Here is a 21,934-nt window from a genome sequence, read left to right as displayed (position 1 = left end):
GAACCCAAACACAGTTGGGAAATCTTGTTGAGTAAAGGAGATGGGGATTCAAGTATGTGAAGGTTAGGAGGCTGTGGAACCTAGAATTTGCTGGGAAGACTATTCTAGAGGAGAGAACTACAAATGAAAGAGTTCTATAAACCTACATAGGAACTGCCTTCTGTCTTTGGCTGAATACAATCTGCACCTGCACAGGGCTAACATCCATAAGACTGAACAAGAACTACTTCCAGAGGGAAAAAATTAGCAAGGAACTATAAGATGAATAGTTCCAGAAATCACACAACATGGAAATCATACAAGGTCCTATCAGCGTGAATGTACAGGCCATGTTGAATGAACAGAATATTCAATAGAGACCACAGAAGGGTCACAACTCAGAACTGGGGCAAATTTAGCCTAAAGTAAAATTTAGACCCTAAAATATTTACTCTATGCCTTCAAAGAGCTTAACAACAAGTCTTGAAAGTTTAAAATGATCTGCAAGTCTACCCAACAAAGAATTGAAGGTAATGATCAAAGAACTCAGGAGAAGATTGGAAGAAAAAAGTGAAAAGTTAGAAGTTTCTAAAAAAGAGTTAGAAAATATAAGGAACAACCAAACAGAGATGAAGACTACAATAACTGAAATAGAAAACATACTAGAAGAAATCAATTATAGACTAATTGATACAGAGGAGTGGATCAGTGAGCTGGAAGACAGAGTAGTGGAAATCACTGATGCCGAACAGAAAAAAGAGTAAGAGGAAATGAGGAAAGTTTAAGAGACCTCTGGTACAATATTCTGTGCACTAATATTCATTTTATAGAGATCTCGGAAGGAGAAGAGAGAGAGAAAGGGACTGAAAACATATTTTAAAACGTAATAGCTGAAACAAATCCCTAACCTGGAAAAGGAAGCAGACATCCAAGCACAGGAAGCTGAGAAAGTTCCAAATAGGATCAACCCAAAGAGGACTACACCAAGACACACTGTAGTGAAAATGGCAAAAATTAAAGACAAAGAATATTAAAAGCAAAAAGGGGAAAACAACAAATTACATACACGAGAACTCCCATAAGACTATTAGCTGACTTTTCAGCAGAAACTTTGCAGGTCAGAAGGGGGTGGCACAATATTTTTAAAGTGATGAAAGGAAGAAAAACGACAACCAACAATACTCTAGCTGGCAAGGCTTTCATTCAGATTTGATGGTAAGATCAACAGTTTTACAGGCAAGCAAAAGCTAAAAGAGTTCAGCACCAGCAAGCCACCTTTACAAAAAATGTTAAAGGGACTTCTCTAAATGAAAATGAAAAGGCCACAACTAGAAACGTGAAAATTACAAAACAAAAAATCTCACTGGTTAATGAAAATATATAGTAATGGTAGTAAATCAACCACATATTTATATACATGGAAGGTTAAAAGACAAAAATAGTAAAGTCACTTATATCCACAATGAATAGTAAAGGGATATGAAAAACAAAAATATGTGAAATATGATGTCAAAAATGTGGGGGAAGGGGAGTAAAATGCAGGATTGTTAAAATGTGGTTGAACTTCAGAAATCAGCAATTTAAAATTTTATATATATATATATATATATATATATATATATATATATATATAGTTTTATATAAACTTCATGTTAACCACAAACCAAAAATCTATAATAGATACACACACAAAAAAAGATGTGTGCAAACATAACACTAACTATAGTCATTAAATCAGAAGGTAAGAGAGCAAAAAGAGAAAGTAACAAAAAAGAGAAGTACAAAAACAACCCCAAAACAAATAATAAAATAGCAATAAGTACATGACTATCAATAATTACTTTAAAGGAAAGTGGACTAAATGTTCCAATCAAAAGACACAGAGTAGCTAAATGAATACAGAAACAAGATCATATACGTGCTGCCTACAAGAGACTCACTTCAGAGCTAAAGACACACATGGACTAACTGTGAGGGAATAAAAAAGGGTATTCCATACAAATGGAAACAAAAAGAAAGCCAGGATAGCAATAATTATACCAGACAAAATAGACTTTAAAATAAAGACTGTTACAAGAAACAGAGATGATAATATAAATGATGACAATGATAAAAGGATTAGCACAAGATATGAAAACCTTTAAATATGCATGCACCCAACATAGAAGCAATTAAACACATAAAGCAAATGTTAACAGACATAAAGGGAGAAATTGCCAGTAACATAATAATAGTGGGGGACTTTAACGGCCCACTTACAACAATGAAGAGATCATACTGACAGAAAATCAGTAAGGAAACACTGGCCTTAAATAACACATTAAAACAAAGAGACTTCATAGATATATATAGAACATTCCATCTAAAGCAGTAGAATACACATTCTTTTCAAGTGCACAGGGAACATTCTCCAGGACAGATCACCTGCCACAAAAAAAAGATACTAGGCCACAAAACAAGTCCGGGTAAATTTAGTTGAAATCATATAAAGCATCTTTTCTGACCACAAGGTGATTGAGACTAGAAATTAACTATGAGGAAAAAAAAAACCAAACGTGGAGCCTGAATAATATGCTACACAACAAAAATGTATCACTGAAGAAATCAAATAAGAAATTTTAAATGCTTGGAGACAACGAAAATTAAAACACTAAAATTGAAAATCCATGGGATGCAGCAAAGGTAGTTCTAAGAAGGAAAATTATAATGATACAAGCATACCTCAGGAGACAAGAAAAATCTCAAACAACTTAAACTTACTTAACAACTTAACAACTTAACTTAAACAACTTAAACTCCTTTAGTTACTTAAAGGAACTAGAAAAAGAAGAACAAACAAAATCCAAAGTTATTTGAAAGAGTGAAATCATGAAGATCAGAGCCAAAATAACTAAAATAGGGACAAAAAAAAAAAACCCCCACACAATAGAAGAGACGATTGAAACAAGAGCTGGTTCCTTGAAAAAGAAACAAAGTTAATAAACCTTTAGCCAGACCCATCAAGAAAAAGAAGAGAGAGGGCCCAAATCAATAATACCAGAAATGGAAAAAAAAGTTACAACTAATACAACAGAAATACAAAGGATCATAAAAGATATTCCAAAAATTATATGACAATGAAATGGACAAAGTCCTAGAAATGTACAATTTCCCAAGACTGAATAAGGGGTAAAAACAAAATCTGAACAGACCAATTACCAGTATGAAACAGAATCAGTAATTTAAAAACACTCCCAACAAACAGAAGTCCAGGACTAGATGGATTCACAGTAAAATTCTACCAAACATTTGTAAGAGAGTTAACAGCTATTTTGCTCAAATTATTCTAAAAAATTGCAGAGAAAGAAATGTACCCAAAATCATTCTAAGAGGCCAGTATCACCCTGATACCAAAACCAGACCAAGATATCACACACGAAAAAGAAAATTACAAGGAAATATCACTGACAAACATAGATGCAAAAATCCTCGACAAAATATTAGCAAACCAAATCCAACAATATATGAAAAGGATCATACACCATGATGCAGTGGGAATGTAATCCAGAGATACAAAAATGGTTCAATACCCACAATTCAATCAATGTGATACACATATTAACAAATTTAAGAATAAAAATTATATGATTATCTCAATACCTGCAGAAAACTCTATGGACAAAATTCAATGCCACTTATAATACAAACTCTCAGCAAAGTGGGAATAGAAGGAATATACCTCAATGTAATAAGGGACATACATGCTAATTCCACAGCTAACATCATACTCAATGGTGAAAAGCTCAAACCATTTCCTCTAAGATCAGGAACAAGACAAGAATGCCCCCTCTCACCACTTTTATTCACCATAGTATTGTAAGTCCTAGCCAGAACAATCAGACAAGAAAAAAATAAAAGAAATCCAAATTGAAAAGGAAGAAATAAAACTGTCACTGTTTGCAGATGACATGATATTATGTATAGGAAACCCTAAAAATACCACAAAAACTACTAAAGCTAATTCAGTAAAGATGCATGATACAAAACTAATATACAGAAATCTGCCCCATTTTTAGACACTATCAGAGAATTTTTTTTCAAAATTCCAATTTCAGTTGCATCAAAATAATATAATACCTAGGAATAAATCTAACTAAGGAGGTAAAAGACCAGTACTTAGAAAACTGTAAGACACTGATGAAAGTAACTGACGACAATACAAACAGATGGAAAGATGTACTGTGTTCACGGATTGGAAGGATATTGTTAAAATGTCCATACTACCTAAAGCAATCTACAGATTTAATGCAAGCCCTATCAAGATACCCATGACATATTTTCACTGAAATAGAACAAATAATTCTAAAATGTATATGGAACCCCAAAAGACCCCAAATAGCCAAAACAATCTTGAGAAAAAGAACAAAGCAGGATGTATAACTCTCCCTGATTTCACACTATATCACAAAGCAACAGTAATCAAAACAATATGGTACTGGCATAAAAAAGACACAGAGATTAATGGACCCATATAGAGAGCCCAGAAGTAAACCAACACACTTATGCTGAATTAATCTATCACAAAGGAAGCAAGAATAGACAATGGTAAAAAGACATCAATAAGTGATGTTGGGAAAACTGGACAGCTACATGTAAAATAATTAATTTAGAACATTTTCTCACCCCATAGACAAAAAATAAACTGAAAATGGCTTAAATACCTAAATGTAAGACTGGAAACCATAAAACTTCTTGAAGAAAACATAAAAGAATGCTCTTTGTCATAAATTGTAGCGATAATTTTTTTTGGTCTGTAACCTAAGGCAAAGGAAACAAAAGCAAAAATAAACAAACAGGACCTAATTAAACTCAAAAGCTTTTGCACAGCAAGGAAACCACTGACAAAATGAAGAAAACCTACTGAATGGGAGAAAATATTTACAAATGATATGACCAACAAGGGATTAATATGCAAAATATATACACAGGTCATACAACTCAATATCAAAAACCCAAAATACTCAATTAAAAAATGAACAGAAGACCCGAATACATATTTTTCCCAGGAAGACATACAGAAGGCAAACAGGCACATAAAAAGATGCTGAAAATTCATAATCATCAGTTGTAACTTGTCCTTTTTCAATTTTAATTTTATTGACTTGAGTCCTCTGCTTTTCTTTCTTGATGAGTCTGGCTAAAGGTTTATCAATTTTGTTTAACTTCTCAAAGAACCAACTTTTAGTTTCATTGATCTTAGCTATTTTTTTCTTTGTCTCTATTTCATTTATTTCTGCTCTGATCTTTATGATTTCTTTCCTTCTACTAACTTTGGGTTTTGTTTGTTCTTCTTTCTCTAATTCCTTTAGGTGTAAGGTTAGATTTATTTGAGATTTTTCTTGTCTCTTGAGGTAGGTTTGTATTGCTATAAACTGCCCTCTTAGAACTGCTTTTGCTGCATCCCATAGGTTTTGGATTATTATGTTTTCATTGTAATTTGTCTCTAGGTATTTTTTGATTTCCTCTTTGATTTCTTCAGTGATTTCTTGGTTATTTAGTAGCATATTGTTTAGCCTCCATGTGTTTATATTTTTTACAGTTTTTTTCCCCTGTAATTGATATCTTGTCTCATAGCATTGTGGTCAGAAAAGATGCTTGATATGATTTCGATTTTCTTAAATTTACTGAGGTTTGCTTCATGACCCAAGGTATGGTCTATCCTGGAGAATGTTCCATGAGCACTTGAGAGGAAAGTTTATTCTGTTGCTTTCAAATGGAATGTTCTATAAATATCAATTAAGTCCCTTTGGTCTATGTGTCATTTAAGGTCTGTGTCTTTACTGGTTTTCTGTCTGGATGATCTGTCCATTGATGAAAGTGGGGTGTTACAATCCCCCACTATCATTGCATTATTGTCGATTTCTCCTTTTATGGCTGTTAGCATTTGCCTTATATTTTGAGGTGCTCCTATGTTGGGAGCATATATATTTACAATTGTTATATCTTCTTCTTGGATTTATCCCTTGATCATTATGTACTGTCCCTGCTTTGCCTCTTGTAACATTCTGTATTTTAAAATCTATTTTGTCTGGTATGAATAGTGCTACACCAGCTTTCTTTTGATTCCCATTTCCATGGATTATCTTTTTCCATCCCCTCACTTTCAGTCTGTATGTGTCCTTAGATCTGAAGTGGGTCTCTTGTAGACAGCATATATATAGGTCTTGTTTTTATATCTATTCAGCCATTCTAGGTCTTTTGGTTGGAGTATTTAATATATGTACATTTAAGGTAATTATTGATATGTATGTTTTATTGCCATTTATTAACTATTTTAGATTTTTGGGGGGTCTTTTTTCTCCCTTTGTCTTTTGTTCTCGTGTTGTGATTTGATGTCTATCTTTAGTGATGTGCTTAGATTGCTTTTTCTTTTTTGTCTGTGTATCTATTGTAGATTTTTGTTGTGTGGTTCCCATGAGGTTTCGATATAGCAGTCTATATGTATACCAGACTGTTTAAAATTGTTGATCTCTTAGTTTCAAATGCGTTTCCAATATCCTGTATTTGTACTCCCCTCTTCTCACAATTGCTTGTTTTGATATCATATTTGTGTGTGGATGAATTCCTACCTTTACTTTATGTTTGCCTTTAATGGTGAGCTTCTCCATTCATAATTTTCTTTTTTCTTGTTGTGGCCTTTTCTTTTCCGCCTAGAGAATTTTCTTTAGGATTTTTTTAATGCTGGTTTGGTGGTGCTGAATTCTCTTAGCTTTTGCTTGTCTGGAAAACTTTTGATTTTTCCATCAAATCTGAATGAGAGCTTTGTTGGATAGCGTATTCTTGGTTGTAGGATTTTCCCTTTCATCATTTAAAATATGCAGAGCCATTCCCTTCTGGCCTGCAGAGTTTCTGCTGAAAAATCAGCTGATAGCCTTATCAGGGTTCCCTTGTGTGTTATTTGTTGATTTTCCCTTGTGGCTTTTAATATTTTTTCTTGTCTTTAATTTTTATTTGTTTCATTAATATGTGTCTCAGTGTGTTAATCCTTGGGTTTCTCTTGTATGGGATTCTCTGCATTTCCTGGACTTGAGTGACTGTTTCCTTGCTAAAGTTAGAGAATTTTTGGCTATAATCTCTTCAAAAATATTCTCAGGCCCTTTCTCTCTCTCTTCCTATCCTGGGACCCCTTTAATGCAAATGTTGGTGCATTTAATGTTGCGCCAGAGGTCTCTTAGACTGCCCTCATTTCTTTTCATTCTTTTTCCTTTATTCTGTCTTGTGGCAGTGATTTCTACCATTCTGTCTTCCAGCTCACTTATTCGTTTTTCTGCCTCAGTTACTCTGCTATTGATTCCTTCTAGTGTATTTTTCATTTCACTTATCGTATAGTTCATCTCTATCTGTTCTTTAAATCTTCTAGCTCTTTGTTAAACATCTCTTGTAATTTCTTGGTCTGTCCCTCCATTCTTTTTCTGAGATCCTGGATGATCTTTACTATCATTACTCTGAATTCTTTTTCAGGTAGTTTGTCTATCTCCACTTCATTTAGTTGTTCTTGTGGGTTTTTATTTTGCTCCTTTGTCTGGAACATTTTTCTCTACTGTCTCCTTTAGTCTAGAAATACACCCACACACCTATGGTCAATCTACGACAAATGAGGCAAGAATATACAATGGAATAAAGACAGTCTTTTCAGTAAGTGGTGTTGGTAAAACTGGAGAGCTACATGTACAAGAATGAAATTAGAACATTCTTTAACATCATACACAAAAATAAACTCAAAATGGATTAAAGTCCTAAATATAAGACCAGATACTATAAAACTCTTAGAGGAAAACACAGGCAGAACACTCTTTGACATAAATCAGAGCAAAATATTTTTTGAGCCCTCTCCCAGAGTAATGGAAATAAAAACAAAAATAAACAAATGGGACCTAATTAAACTTAAATGCTTGTGCACTGCAAAGGAAACCATAAACAAAATGAAAAGACAACCCACAGAATGGGAGAAAATATTTACAAACAAAGCTACCAATGAGGGATTAATCTCCAAAATATACAAACAGCTCATGCAGCTCTATGTCAGAAAAGCAAACAACCCAATAAAAAATGGACAGAAGGTCTAAATAGACATTTCTCCAAAGAAAACACACAGATGGCCAAACAGCACATGAAAAGATGCTCAACATCACTAATTATCAGAGCAATGCAAATCAAAACTACAAAAGGTATCACCTCACACCGGTCAGAATGGCCATCAACAAAAAGTCTACAAACAATAAATTCTGGAGATGGTGTGGAGAAAAGGGAACCCTCCTACACTGTTGGTGGGAACGTAAATTGGTACAACCACTGTGGAGAACAGTATGGAAGCTACTTAAAAAATGAAAAGTAGAACTACCATATGATCCAGCAATCCCATTCCTGGGCATATATCCAGAGAAAACCATAATCCGAAAGGATACATGTACCCCAATGTTCACTGCAGCACTATTTACAATAGCCAAGATTTGGATGCAACCTAAATGTCCATCTAGAGAAAAATGGATAAAGAAGATGTAGTACATATATACAATGGACTATTACTCAGACATAAAAAGGAACGAAATAATGCCATCTGCAGCAACATGGATGGACCTAGAGAATTTTCATATTAAGTGAACTAAGTCAGACAAAGAAAGATAACTATCATATGATATCACTCATATGTCTAATCTAATTTTTAAAATGAAACAAATTCTTATTTGAAAAACAGAAACAGACTTACAGGTATCAAAACCAAACTTATGGTTACCAAAGGGGAAACATGGTGGGGAGTGATAAGTCAGGAGCTTGGGATGAATATACACACACTACTATATATAAGATAGAAAACCAGCAAGGATCTGCAGTGTAGCACAGGGAACTCTACTCAAGATTCTGGGAAAACGTATACAAGAAAAGAATCTAAGAAAAGAATGAGTATATGTACATGTATAACTGAATCAATTTGCTGTACACCTGAAATTAACACAACATTGTAAATCAACTATACTCCCATAAAATTAAAATTAAAAAATAAATGTAAAAAATTGTTAATGATCAGAGAAATGCAAATCAAAACCACAATGAGATTATCACCTCACACCCGTCAAATGTTTATCATCAAAAGTCTACAAATAATAAATGCTGGAGAGGGTGTGGAGAAAAGGAAACCATAGTGCACTGTTGGTGGGAATGTATTTTGCTATAGCCACTGTGGAAAACAGTATGGTGGGTCTTCAAAAAACTAAAAATAGAATTACCATGTAATCCATCAATTCCATACCTAAATATACATGCAAAGAAAATGAAAACACTAATTCAAAAAGATATATGCACTCCAGTACTCATAGCAGCATTATTTATGATAGCTAAGATACAGAAGCAACCTAAGTGTCCATCAACAGATGAATGGATAAAGAAGATGTGGTACATATATACAATAGAGTAGTACTCAGCCATAAATACAAGTGAAATTTTGCCTTTTGTGACAACATGGATGGACCTTGAGGGTATTACACTTAATAAGTCAGAAAGAGAAAGACAAATACTATATATTATCACATATATGGAATCTAAAATATGAAATGAGTGAACATAACAAAACAGAAACAGGTATAGAAAACAAACTAGTGGTTACCAGTGGGGATAGGGAAGTGGGGAGGGGAAAGAGAGGCACAGGTGATTAAGAATATATGTAAAATAAATAAACTACAAGTATATATTATACAAGCAAAGGGACTATAACCAATATTTTATAATAACTTTAGAGTATAATCTATAAAAATGTTGAATCACTCTGCTGCATACGTGAAACTTTTATAATATCATAAATCAACTACACCTCAATAAAAAATGTATGTAGATCCCGAGCCCTCGATAAGACGGAACATAACTTCCTACTTTTTAAGTCTGGTATATACATAGTGACTTTTTCAATAAAGTGCAAAATGGAAAGAGGGGGAAAAGAGTAATTTTACAGTGAGAAATCTGGAAACATTACCTCAGCCAGGTAATCAAGGTTAATGTCAACATGCACATATACTTGATATGATGAAAGGGCACTTTACCTGTGCATTTTCCTCCCAAGAACACATAAACTCAATCTAATCACAAGAAAAACATTACACAAATCCAAATTGAGGGACATTCTACAGAATATCAACCAGTTCTACTCCAAAATGTCAAGGCCATCAAAAACAAGGAAATTCTGAGAAATTGTCAAGAGGAGCTTAATAAATGTCCTGTGGTATTCTGAGTGGAATCCTGCAAAAGGACACTAGGTAAAAAGCCAAGGAAATCCGAATGAAGCATGGAATTCAGTTAAAAATAATGTATCAACATTGCTTCATTGATTACAGCAAATGTACCATACTGTTGTTAGATGTTAATAATAGGGGTGTTGCTTAGCGGTGAGGTGTTCAATATGGGCAACAGGGAAATCTGGGGGTCGATAGCATGGTCTAAAACTGAATGTGGTGATGGTTGTGCAACTCTATAAATTAATCAAAAGCAATGAATTGTACACTTACCATGGGTGAATTTTATGGCAAATGATACCTCAATAAGGCTGTTTTAAAATGCATTGGTTGGTATATTGGCAAAATGAGTACAAGCATAAAAAATAATTTTTAAAACACTTAGAATATTTAGTTATAATTACCATTTCAGGACCACACACAGTGCCATCTTCTACAAATGTTTGATCTCTGTCTTCAGCGTTTTCAACTGTGGTCGGTGTATTTTTAGGTGTCCTCTCTGTGGTTAGAAATGTTGATGTACACAGGTCATCTCGTACATGTGTATAAATCACAGATAAATTTCGGCGTCTTACTAAAGCTCTGTGAGGCCAGGTACAAACTAATTTTCCACATAACACATGGCTAGAAGCATAATGAAGAAGAAAAGTTTCTTATTATTTACAGAAATAATGTAGATTGCTGATATAGCTAAATTTTTAAAGTATTTTACTAACTTAAATCCACATTTCAAAAATTTTCTCTAAGTAAATTTTTTTGAGCACACTGACTCATGTATGATGTGGCTCTTTTTGTTTTGTGCAGAAATGTAGCAAGGGAAAAATTAATCATTTTTGCAATCTGACAGCCATGATCTGTTCTATATTAGCTTCTGAAATTTGAGCAAATGATCATTGGTCTTTGATTTTTTTCATTAGTACAATGGGATAAATAATTCTAACTACAAATATTTGATGTATATAAACATATATTTATAATATATAGCATAAATATATAATGAATATAAAGGAACTAACACAATGCCTACCTCAGCCCATCAATAAACACAGGTGATTTTTATGGTCATTATTCTAACATTATAGACACTGAAAACATGTTGTTTGTAGGAAATAGGTAATACTGTTCAGCTCAGATCATGAAACAAGAGAAAACTTGTTATAAAATGGCATCTTAGCTTGTACATAATATGTTCCAGAATCTTAGCAATATACAACCTACATTCCAAACAAAATTATAATTTTCTAAATACATACGGGTAATAACAAAAATCTCGGCCACAGTTTCCAAATTTATCTCCTCTTGAATTTATTTCCTCAAAACAAGCAAACGAAGCACCTCTAGATGCTAAAAGAAAAAAAGAAACTTAAGTAAGTAAATTACAACACACAATTCCAATTATCATGATAGAAATAACAGACCCAGTCTGGAAATTATAATGTTATCCCTAGGAAGGTTTATAACTACCTCGCATTAAAAAGTTGCTGGGGATAGATCAAGATTAATTACTCAAATGGCTATATACTATTAGAAAAATAAGCAGTCATTGCCTCTCTATTCCTCTAAACTGTTTATGCTCTGCCTTAGTTATCTACCAAATGTGAAAATAAAGTTTGCTCTTACTACAAAAAAAAGAGGAAAGAGATGGGATTTATAATGCGATACTGACAAGAAGCCCAAAGAGCATTTCATTTAACTCTTCCTATTCCACACCAGAGTCCTCAGCTGTGTTCCCTAGTAACCTAACAATCACTAAACAAGAACTATTGAATTTTAAAATTAGGAAGGATGTGAATGTTCATCTACTTTGGCCATTTAAAATAGTTCTATCTAATTTTAAGATCATGAAAAATTAGAAGATATTTAAAGCTGCCCCATCACTTTGACTTGATGATTTAGAGGTAGGCAGTGTTGCTCATTTTAATCACATGTAATAAGAACTGAGATCTTTTGTTGTCGCTACGTTTAATTGACAAGGGAATTCTCCTTAGCAATTTCACAGATTTTTATAGTTGGAGAACATGATCTATAAACTTCACTCTATCTCCTGAAATTTTGTCATTTGCAACAATATGGATGGACCTGGATGGTTAAGCTTAGTGAAAGTCATATAGAGAAAGAAAAATACTGTATGTTTTCACTTACATGTGAAATCAAAAAAATAAATAAATAAAACAAGCAAATGACTGTAACAAAAAAGAAGCAGAATCACAGATACAAACTAGTTACCAGTTGAGAGAGGACTTTAGGAGTGGCAAATTATAGGAAGGGGATTAACAGTTACAAACTACAAGGTATAAAAATAAATAAAATATATGAATATAACATACACCACAGGAAATGTAGCCTATATTTTATAATAACTTTATATGGAGTGTAATTTATAAAAATATAAAATCAGGAATTCCCTGACAGTCCAGTGGCTAGGTCTCTGCACTTTCACTGCACAGGGCATGGGTTTGATCACTGCTTGGGAACTAAGATAACACGTGCCACATGGTGCAGCCAAAAATAAATGAATGAGTGAATAAATAAATAAATAAAATCACTATATTGTATACCTGAAACTAACATAATATTGGAAATAAACTATACTTCCATAAAATAAAATAAATTACTGAATTAGAGGAGACAAAAAATAGAATGAAAAGGAATGAAGAACACCTACCTGACCTATGGGGTACCGTCAAAGAAATGACAAACACATCATTGCAGTCCCAGAAGGAGAAGAGAGTGAGGAAGGGATAGAATGCTTCTTTAAAGAAATAATGGATGATAATGTCCCACGCCTGGGAGGGATTTGGATATCCAAGTTTATAAAGCTAATAGATCACCTCAAAATTCAACTCAAAGTAATCTTTTGCAATGCACATAATCATAAGACTGTCTAAACCAAAGACAAGGAGATAATTATAAAAGCAGCAACAGAAAAAAATTTTCTCATACAAGGAAACTCCCATAAGGATATCTAAATTTCTCAGTAGAGACTTTGTAGGCCAGGAGAGAATGGGATGATCTATTAAAACTGCTAAGAGAAAGAAACTGTCAAACAAGAATGTTTTAACCAGAAAAGCTGTTAATCAGAATTGAAGGGGAAATAAAGACTTTCCCTAAGAAACAAAAATGGAGGGAATTCACCACCACTAAACCTGTCTTACAGGAAATGTTGAAAAGAGTTCTACAAGCTGAAGTAAAGGGATGCTAATTAGTAACATTAAAACAAATGAAAATGTGAAACATACTGGTAAAAACAAGCATATAGTCAGATTCAGCATGCTCTAATACTGTAATATGGTGATGTGTCAACTCCTTGATTCTAATATAAAAGTTGGAGGAAGAAAGTATTAAAAATAGCTATAGCTTCAACAACTTTTAGTGGGTACACAATATGAAAAGATGTAGTTCTCAGTACAAGAAAAATTGTAACTATACATGGCGACAGATGTTAACAACACTTATTATGATCATTTTGCAATATTTAAAAGTATTGAATCACTATGTTGCACAACTGATATTAATATAATATCATATTTCAATTATACCTCAATTTTAAAAAAATGTAAGTGGTGACATCGAAAATATGAAAGGGGATAAAAGGATAGAGTTTTTAATGTGATCAAAGATAAATTATCATATGTTTTATGTGAGCCTCATGGTAACCACAAAGCAAACACTTAAAGTAGATACAGAAAAGATAAACAGAAGGGAATCAAAGTATACCACTATAGAAAATCATTAATTTACAAAAGAAGGTAAAAAGAAAAGAATAAAAGAAAAATAGAGTTACAAAACACAAAACACCCAGAAAACAACAAATAAGATGGCATTAGTTGACTGTTAAGTAACAGTAATTCTTTAAACATTAATGAACTGAATTCTCCAGTCAAAAGACATACGGTGGCTGGATAGAAAAAAAAAAAAGACCCTATTATGCGGCCTACAAGAGACTCAGTAGAGTATTAAGGACACACAGAATGTCAAAAGTAAGACATGGTAAAATATATTCCATGCAAGTGGAAGCCAAAAGAGAGCAAAGGTAGCTATATTTACATCAGACAAAATAGACTTAGGCAAAAATAGAAACAAGAGACCAAGATGGTCATTATGTAATGATAAAGAGGTCAATTCATCAAGAAGATATAACAATCATAAATATATATGCACTCAACAATGGAGCACCTAACTATATTAAACAAATACTAACAGATATGAAGGGAGAAATAGACAAAAATACAATAATACTAGGGGAACTCAACACACCACTTTCAACAATGGATAGTTCATTCAGACAGAAAATCAACAAATAAACGTTGGACATGAACCATACATTAAACCAAAGGGATCTGACAAACATATTCAGAAGATTCCATCCAACAGCAGCAGAATTCACATTCTTCTCAAGCACACATGGTACATTGTCCAGTATAGAGCAGTGTTAGGTCACAAAACAAGGCTTAGCAAATTTAAGAAGACTGACATCATAGCAATTATATTTTCTGACCACAAAGGTATAAAACTAGAAATCAATAAGAGAAGTAAAGCTGGAAAATTAACAAATATGTGGATATTAAACAATATGTTCCTGCACAACCAGTGGGTCAAAGAAGAAATCAAACAAGAAATCAAGAAATATCTTAAAACAGACAAAAATATAACATATGAAAATCTCTGGGATGCTACAAAAGCAGTTCTAAGAAGAAAGCTTACAACAACAAATGGTACATTAAGGAAAAATAAGGATCTCAAATAAAGAACCTCACTTTACTTAACAAGGAAGTGGAAGAATAACAAACTAAGGCAAATGTTAGCAGAAGGAAGGAAATAACAAACATCAGAGCAGAAATAAATGAAATAGAGACCAGAAAATAATAGAAAGAAATGAAGAGCTAGTTTTTTGAAAAGAAAGATTTGACAAAACTTTAGCTAGACTAAATCAGAAAAAAGAGAGGGCTCAAATAAATGAGAATTTAAAGAGAAAATATTACAACTGGTACCACAGAGTACAAAGGATCTTGAGAGACTACTATCAACAATTATAAACCAACAAACTGGACAATCTAGAAAAAATGGATAAAATCTTCAAATACATACAAACTACCAAGACTGAAACATGAAGAAATAGAAAATCTGAACAGACTAATTACAAATAAGGAGGTTCAAAAAACTTCCAACACAGAAAAGCCCAGGGCCAGGTGGTTTCACAGGTGAATATCAAACATTTAAAGAAGAATGAATGTCCATCCTTCTCAAACTCTTCCAAAAGATTGAAGAGAAGGAAACACCTGCAAACTCAATTTATGGGGCCAGCATTATCCTGCTACGAAAACCAAAGTGTAAGGATACTACAGACCAATAACACAATAACCCCAATAAATACAGAAAATTACAGACCAGTAACCCAAATAACCCCAATAAATACAGATGCTAAATTTCTCAGAAATATTAGCAAACCAAATTCAATATCACATTAAAATAATAATTCACCATGATCAAGTGGGATTTATCTCTGGGATGCAAGGTTGGTTCAACGAATGGAAATCAATAAATGTGATATGTCACATTAATAGAACGAAAGATAAAATTATATGATCATCTCAATAAATGCATAAAAGGCATTTGACATAATACAACATCCTCTCATGGTAAAAACTCTCAACAAATTGGAACTGGAAGGAACATACTGCAACACAACAAAGGCCATATATGACAAACTCACAGTCAACGTCATACTCAGTGGTGAAAGGTTGAAAACTTTTCTTCCATGATCAGGAAAAAGACAACAGGGCCCATTCTCACCAGTCCTACTCAACATAGCACTGGAAGTCATAGCTAGAGCAATTCGGAAAGACAAAAATTGAAAAGCATCCAAATCAGAAAGGAAGAAATAAAATTGCCCTTGTTTGCAGATGATATGATCTTATATACAGAAAATCCTAAGACTCTACAAAAAAATTCTTAGAATAAACAAATTTGTTTAAGTTACAGGATACAAAACATATATGAGACAGTTGCATTTCTGCCCACTAATAACTAAACATTTGAAAAAGAAAAAGAAACAAAGAAACCAATCCAATTTACAAAAGGATTTGAAAGAATAAAATACTTAGGAATAAATTTAACCAAGGAGGTGAAATATCTGTCCACTGAAAACAAGGTTTTGATGAAAGAAATTGAAGAAGACACAAACAAATGGGAATATATCCCATTATCATGTATTGGAAGAATTAATATTATTTAAATGTCTGTATTACACAAAGCTGTCTATAGATTCAATGCAATCCCTATCAAAATTCCAATGGCATTTTTCAACAGAAATAGAAGAAACAATCCTATCATTTTTGTGGAGCCATAAAAGACCCCATATAGCCAAAGCAATCCTGAGAAAGAAAAATAAGGATCCAGGGGCTTCACATTTCTTGATTTCAAACTACACTAAAAGTTTTAGTAATCAAAACAATATGGTATTGCCACAGAAATAGACACATAGAACAATGGAACATAGTTGAGAGCCCATAAATAATCCCCTACACACAGTCCACTAATATTTGACAAGGGAGCCAAGAAACTCAATAGGGAAAGGAGAGTCTACTCAATTAATGCTGTTGGGAAAACTGCATAGCCACATGCAGAAGAATGCAATTGGACCTCTATCTTACACTGCTCAGAAAAATGAACTTGAAATGGACTAAAGACTCAAACATAAGACATGAAACAGTAAAACTTCTAGGAGGAAACAGGGAAAGAGCTCCTTGACATTTATCTTGGCAGCAGCAATTTACTGAATGTGACACCAAAAGCAGAAGCAACAAAAGCAAAAATAAGTGAGACTACATCAAACTAAAAAGCTACTGCATAGCAAAAGAAGCAAGTAATAAAATAAAAATAAACCTACAGAAGGGGAGAATATTTGAAAATCATATATGTGATAAGGCATTCATATGCAAAGCACATAGAGAACTCTTACAACTCCATAACAACAACAAAGATTCGAAAATGCACAAAGGCTCTGAATAGATATTTTCCATAGAAGACATGCAAGTGACCAATAAGTACATGAAAAGGTGCTCAACATTATGAATTACCAGGAAAATCAAAATCAAAATCACAGTGAGACATCACGTCACACCTTTTACTTTTGCTATTATCAAAAAGATAACAAGCGTTGACAAGGATGTTGAGAAAAGGGAAAACCTGTATACTGTTAGGGGGAATGTGAATTGGTGAAGCCACTATGAGATTCCTCAAAATCTTAAAAATAGAACTACCACATGATGCAGCAAACCCACTTCTGGGTACACATCAAAAGAAATTGAAATAAGGATCTCAAAGAGATATCTGCACTTCCATGTTCATTGCAGCTTTATTCACAATATCCAAAATATATAAACAATTTAAGTCTTCAGCAATGGATGACTGTAAATAAAATATATATGTATAACGGATACCAAAAAACTCCTAGAGGAAAACAGGGGGAGAACACTATTTGATATAAATCGCAGGAATATTTTTTTTTGATTCATCTCCTAAAACAAAGGAGATAAAAGCAAACATAAACAAATGGGACCTAATTAAACTTAAAAGATTTTGCACAGCAAAGGAAACCATAAACAGAATGAAAACACAACCTACAGACTGGGAGAAAACATTTTCAAATGATATGACAGATAAGGGGTTAATATCCTACATATATAAAAAGCTCAGACAACTCAACATTAAAACAAACAAACAAACAAACAAACAACCCGATTAAAAAATGGGCAGAAGAACTGAATAGAAATTTTCCCAAAAAAGAAATGCAGATGGCCATCAAGTGCACGAAAAGATGGTCAACATCGCTAATCATGAGGGAAATGCAAATCAAAACTACAGTATCACCTCACACTGGTCAGAATGGCTATCATCAAAAAGAAAATGAATAACAACTGTTGGGGAGGATGTGAAGAAAAGGGAACCATCGTACACTATTGGTGGGAAAGTACACTGGGGTAGCCACCACAGGAAACAGTACGGAAGTCCTAAAAAACTAAAAGTAGAACTACCATATGACCCAGCATTTCCACTCCTGGATATATATCCAAAAAAAACCCCACAAAAACATTAATTCAAAAAGACACATGCCTCCCAATGTTCACAGAAGCACTATTTACAATTGTCGAAGCAACCAAAGTGTCCATCAACAGATGAATGGATAAAGAAGACGTGGTGTACGAGTACACACACACACACACACACACACACACACACACAATGGAATACTACTCACACATAAAAATGAATGAAGTTTTGCCATTTGCAACAACTTGGATGCACTCGGAGGTCACTGTTAACTGAAATAAGTCAGAGAAAGACAAATACTGTATGATATCACTTATATGTGGAATCTAAAAAATATATCAAAGTAGTGAATATAACAGAAAAGAAGCAGACTCACAGATACAGAAAACAAACTAGTGGTTACCAGGGGGACAGGCAAGGGGACAGGGTCAATATAGGGGTAGGAGGTTAAGAGGTATAAATTAGGTATAAAATAAGCTACAAGGATATATTGTACAACGTGGGGAATATAGCCAATATTTTATGGTAACTATAAAAGTAGTATAAACTTAAAAAGTGTGAATTGCTATATTGTACACCTGTAACATCTATTATTACCGTATATCAACTATACTTCAATTAAAAAATTAAGGAGAGGGGCTTCCCTGGTGGCGCAGTGGTTGAGAGTCCGCCTGCCGATGCAGGGGACACGGGTTCGTGCCCCGGGCCGGGAGGATCCCACATGCCGCGGAGCAGCTGCGCCCATGAGCCGTGGCGGCTGAGCCTGCGCATCCGGAGCCTGTGCTCCGCAGCGGGAGAGGCCACAACAGTGAGAGGCCCGCGTACCGGGGGAAAAAAAAAAAAAATTAAGGAGAGACAAAATCTCTCCAGACAAACAAAAGCTGAAGAAGTTGATGATCACTAGACTTGCCATATATGAAGTGCGGAAGTGAGTGACATCAGCACTGTGTTGGCAGAAGGGATCCTTCCTTTTTGTCCCCCCGCTTAAAAAAAATCCACATATATTTACTACCTATGAATTCTATTTTAGATGCTCATGAAAGCAGAGGATGGGAGGAAATAGTTCCCAAGCTTCAAGAAATTAAAGATTTAGATCTAACTATACAAAATATGATGATAAAATGGTAAAACACTAATTGCTAATGGGCTTCAGAGTAAGGAAATTATGCAATGAAGCTTTAAAAAATATGGAGCTGGATTATTTTAAAGAAATTTTAAAAGAGGTAGGTACTATATATCAAATAAATTGGGTTTTGTTTTCTACAATTTTTATTGTGTTAAAATACACATAAAGTTTACCAATTATTTTTAAGTGTTCAGTTCAGTGGTTCATTGTACATTCACACTGTTGTGCAACCATCACTACCATCCATCTCCATAACTCTTTTTATCTTCTAAAATGGAAATTTTATACCTATTGAATAACAACTCTCCATTCTTCCCTTCCCCAAGCCCCAGCTACCACCATTCTACTTTCTGTATCTGTGATATTGATTACTAAGTACCTCATTTCAGTGGATGATACAGCATTTGTCTTTTTGTAACTGGCTTACTTCATTTAGCATAATGTCCTCAAGGTTCCTCCATGTTGTACTTTGTTGCAAAATTTCCATCCTTTTTAAGACTAAATAATATTCCATTGTGTATATACACAGCAGTTTGCTTTATCCATTCATCCATTGATGGACATTTGGGTTGCTTCCAAGTTTTAGCTATTGTGAATAATGCTGCTATGAACATGAGTGCATAAATATCTCTTCCAGACACTGCCTTCAATTCTTTTGGGTATACCCAGAAGAGGAATTGCTGGATCATATGGTAATTCTATTTTTAATAATCTGAGCAATCTCCATACACAGAATAGTGGTGATGCCATTTAACGTTCCCACCCACAGTGCACAACTGTTGCAATTTTTCCGCATCCTCATCATTTGCTGTGTTCTGTTTTTTTTGACAGCAGCCATCCTAATGGGCGTGAGGTGGTATCTCATAGTTTTGATGTGCATTTCCCTAATGATTAGTGATGTTGAGCTTCTTTTCATGTGCTTATTGGCCATCTGCATGTCTTCTTTAGAGAAATATCTATTCACATCATTTGCCTGTTTTTGAATCGGGCTGTTTGTTTTCTGTTGCTGAGTTTTAGGAGTTTTCTATATATTCTGGATATTAATTTCTTATCAGATGTACGATTTGCAAATATTTTCTCTCAGTGGGAATACAAAACAGCCAGAAAGCAATTAATGAGATGGCATCTGGTAAGTCCTTATATTTGGGGTCAGATAATTCCTTCTTATAGGGGCTGTTTTGTGCATGGTAGGATATTTAGTAGCAACCCGGACTTCCACCCTCTAGAAGCCAGCATCAGTTCCACCCCAGCTGTGAAAACCACAAAGGCCTGCAGGCGTTGTGTCTGGAAGGAAAAGGTCATGGGTGCTGCTAAAAATGCTAAAGTACACAGGATCCCACACCCCCTCACAGAAAGAACTGCCAGGCCTAAGATACTCACAGTGCTGAGGTGGAGAAACCCTGACGTAACTTCGTTTTGCACTCACATTGCTTTATGTGTCAAAACAAAAAGAGCAATGTTCTCCTGGCATCAGCAAGATAACTCCTTAGGAGATAACATTCCTTTCTCAATCCTGTAAGGGTTTACGATGAACCACTACTTGTCTTCTACATGCAGATCTGGACTATGTATACTGTCAGTATGTTACTTTCATGTATAACCCTTTGTCTTGAAAACATATATAACTGTGCCTTGACCTCTAATGGGCAGAACAGTTCTCAGAGCTTTTTGGAAGACTATCTCCTGGGTTATAATCCTCAGATTGGCTTGAATAAAATTCTCTATTTCTTTCTTAGGTTGACTATTACTTAATTATTTTGTCAATATAATCTTCCAAGAAGATGCATTTCCACTTGAGGTCTCTCCCTTGTGCAAATAAGGATTCCTTATAAATTCAGAAGTTTTTTCTCAGAATCAAAAAAACTTTACTTCCTTTAACACTAATATACATTAGGCCTACAAATAGGATACACTTATTTTAAAATTACACTTACATTTTTGTTTTATAGCATTAAATAACAGAGCTTGGGATCATCAGGATTTAGGAACTAAGAAGAAAATAGTGGTCATTACCTCCTCCAATTAATTTTCTGCACTGTCTGGTAAACGACCGACATCGTCCTTTATAACAGAAGGAGTTGCCCGAATCACAACTCTGTCCATCACGTGCATAAGTGTCAGGCACACAGTGTGCATTAGTCCCATCACAGAATTCTCGAAAATCACATTCATCAACTGGTCGCCTACAAGGTGTATTAACTGGTTTTATCTGGAAGAGAAAAGAAACATAAGAAAAAACTCACATATAAATGATACCCAAGTTTTCTTTCTCTTTCAGGCTTGAAGTTTCCATCCATTTTTTCTAAGTTGTTAAGAGCAATGAGGACATTGTCTTCTTGTTAACTACTTAAGCATTGCACAGACAATTAGGTGATTGAATTTTCTGTGCTAAAGGAGTGGGTATTGCTTGTGAGAGATATGAGAAACTCAAAGATAAGCAGACTACCATAATTATAAAAAAGAAAGTAGAGCTAAATGATTATTATAAAAATTACTTTCAACCCACTAAGGATATGCT

The 21,934-nt window shown here is 34.1% G+C and overlaps 1 protein-coding gene across 5 annotated transcripts in view; it reads right to left on the bottom strand.

The window, feature by feature from the left end:
* LOC113628890 (disintegrin and metalloproteinase domain-containing protein 5-like) overlaps positions 1 to 21,934 on the bottom strand; it is a 171,080-nt gene that overhangs the window by 68,510 nt on the left and 80,636 nt on the right. For all 5 annotated transcript variants that reach the window (XM_027122884.1, XM_027122888.1, XM_027122887.1 and 2 more), the window contains exons 14-16: positions 21,430 to 21,625; positions 11,492 to 11,582; positions 10,643 to 10,862 (exon numbers count right to left, since the gene is read on the bottom strand). In XM_027122884.1, the coding sequence (XP_026978685.1) occupies positions 10,643 to 10,862; positions 11,492 to 11,582; positions 21,430 to 21,625 (507 nt within the window). The remainder of the gene's footprint in view (positions 1 to 10,642; positions 10,863 to 11,491; positions 11,583 to 21,429; positions 21,626 to 21,934) is intronic.

Source organism: Aethalodelphis obliquidens, unplaced genomic scaffold (assembly GCF_003676395.1).
Source record: "Aethalodelphis obliquidens isolate GAN/ISIS:26980383/991018 unplaced genomic scaffold, ASM367639v1 scaffold25, whole genome shotgun sequence".
NCBI lineage: Eukaryota > Metazoa > Chordata > Mammalia > Artiodactyla > Delphinidae > Aethalodelphis > Aethalodelphis obliquidens.
Note: the sequence above shows the minus strand (reverse complement) of the source record. Positions and strands in the feature narration are given on the sequence as shown.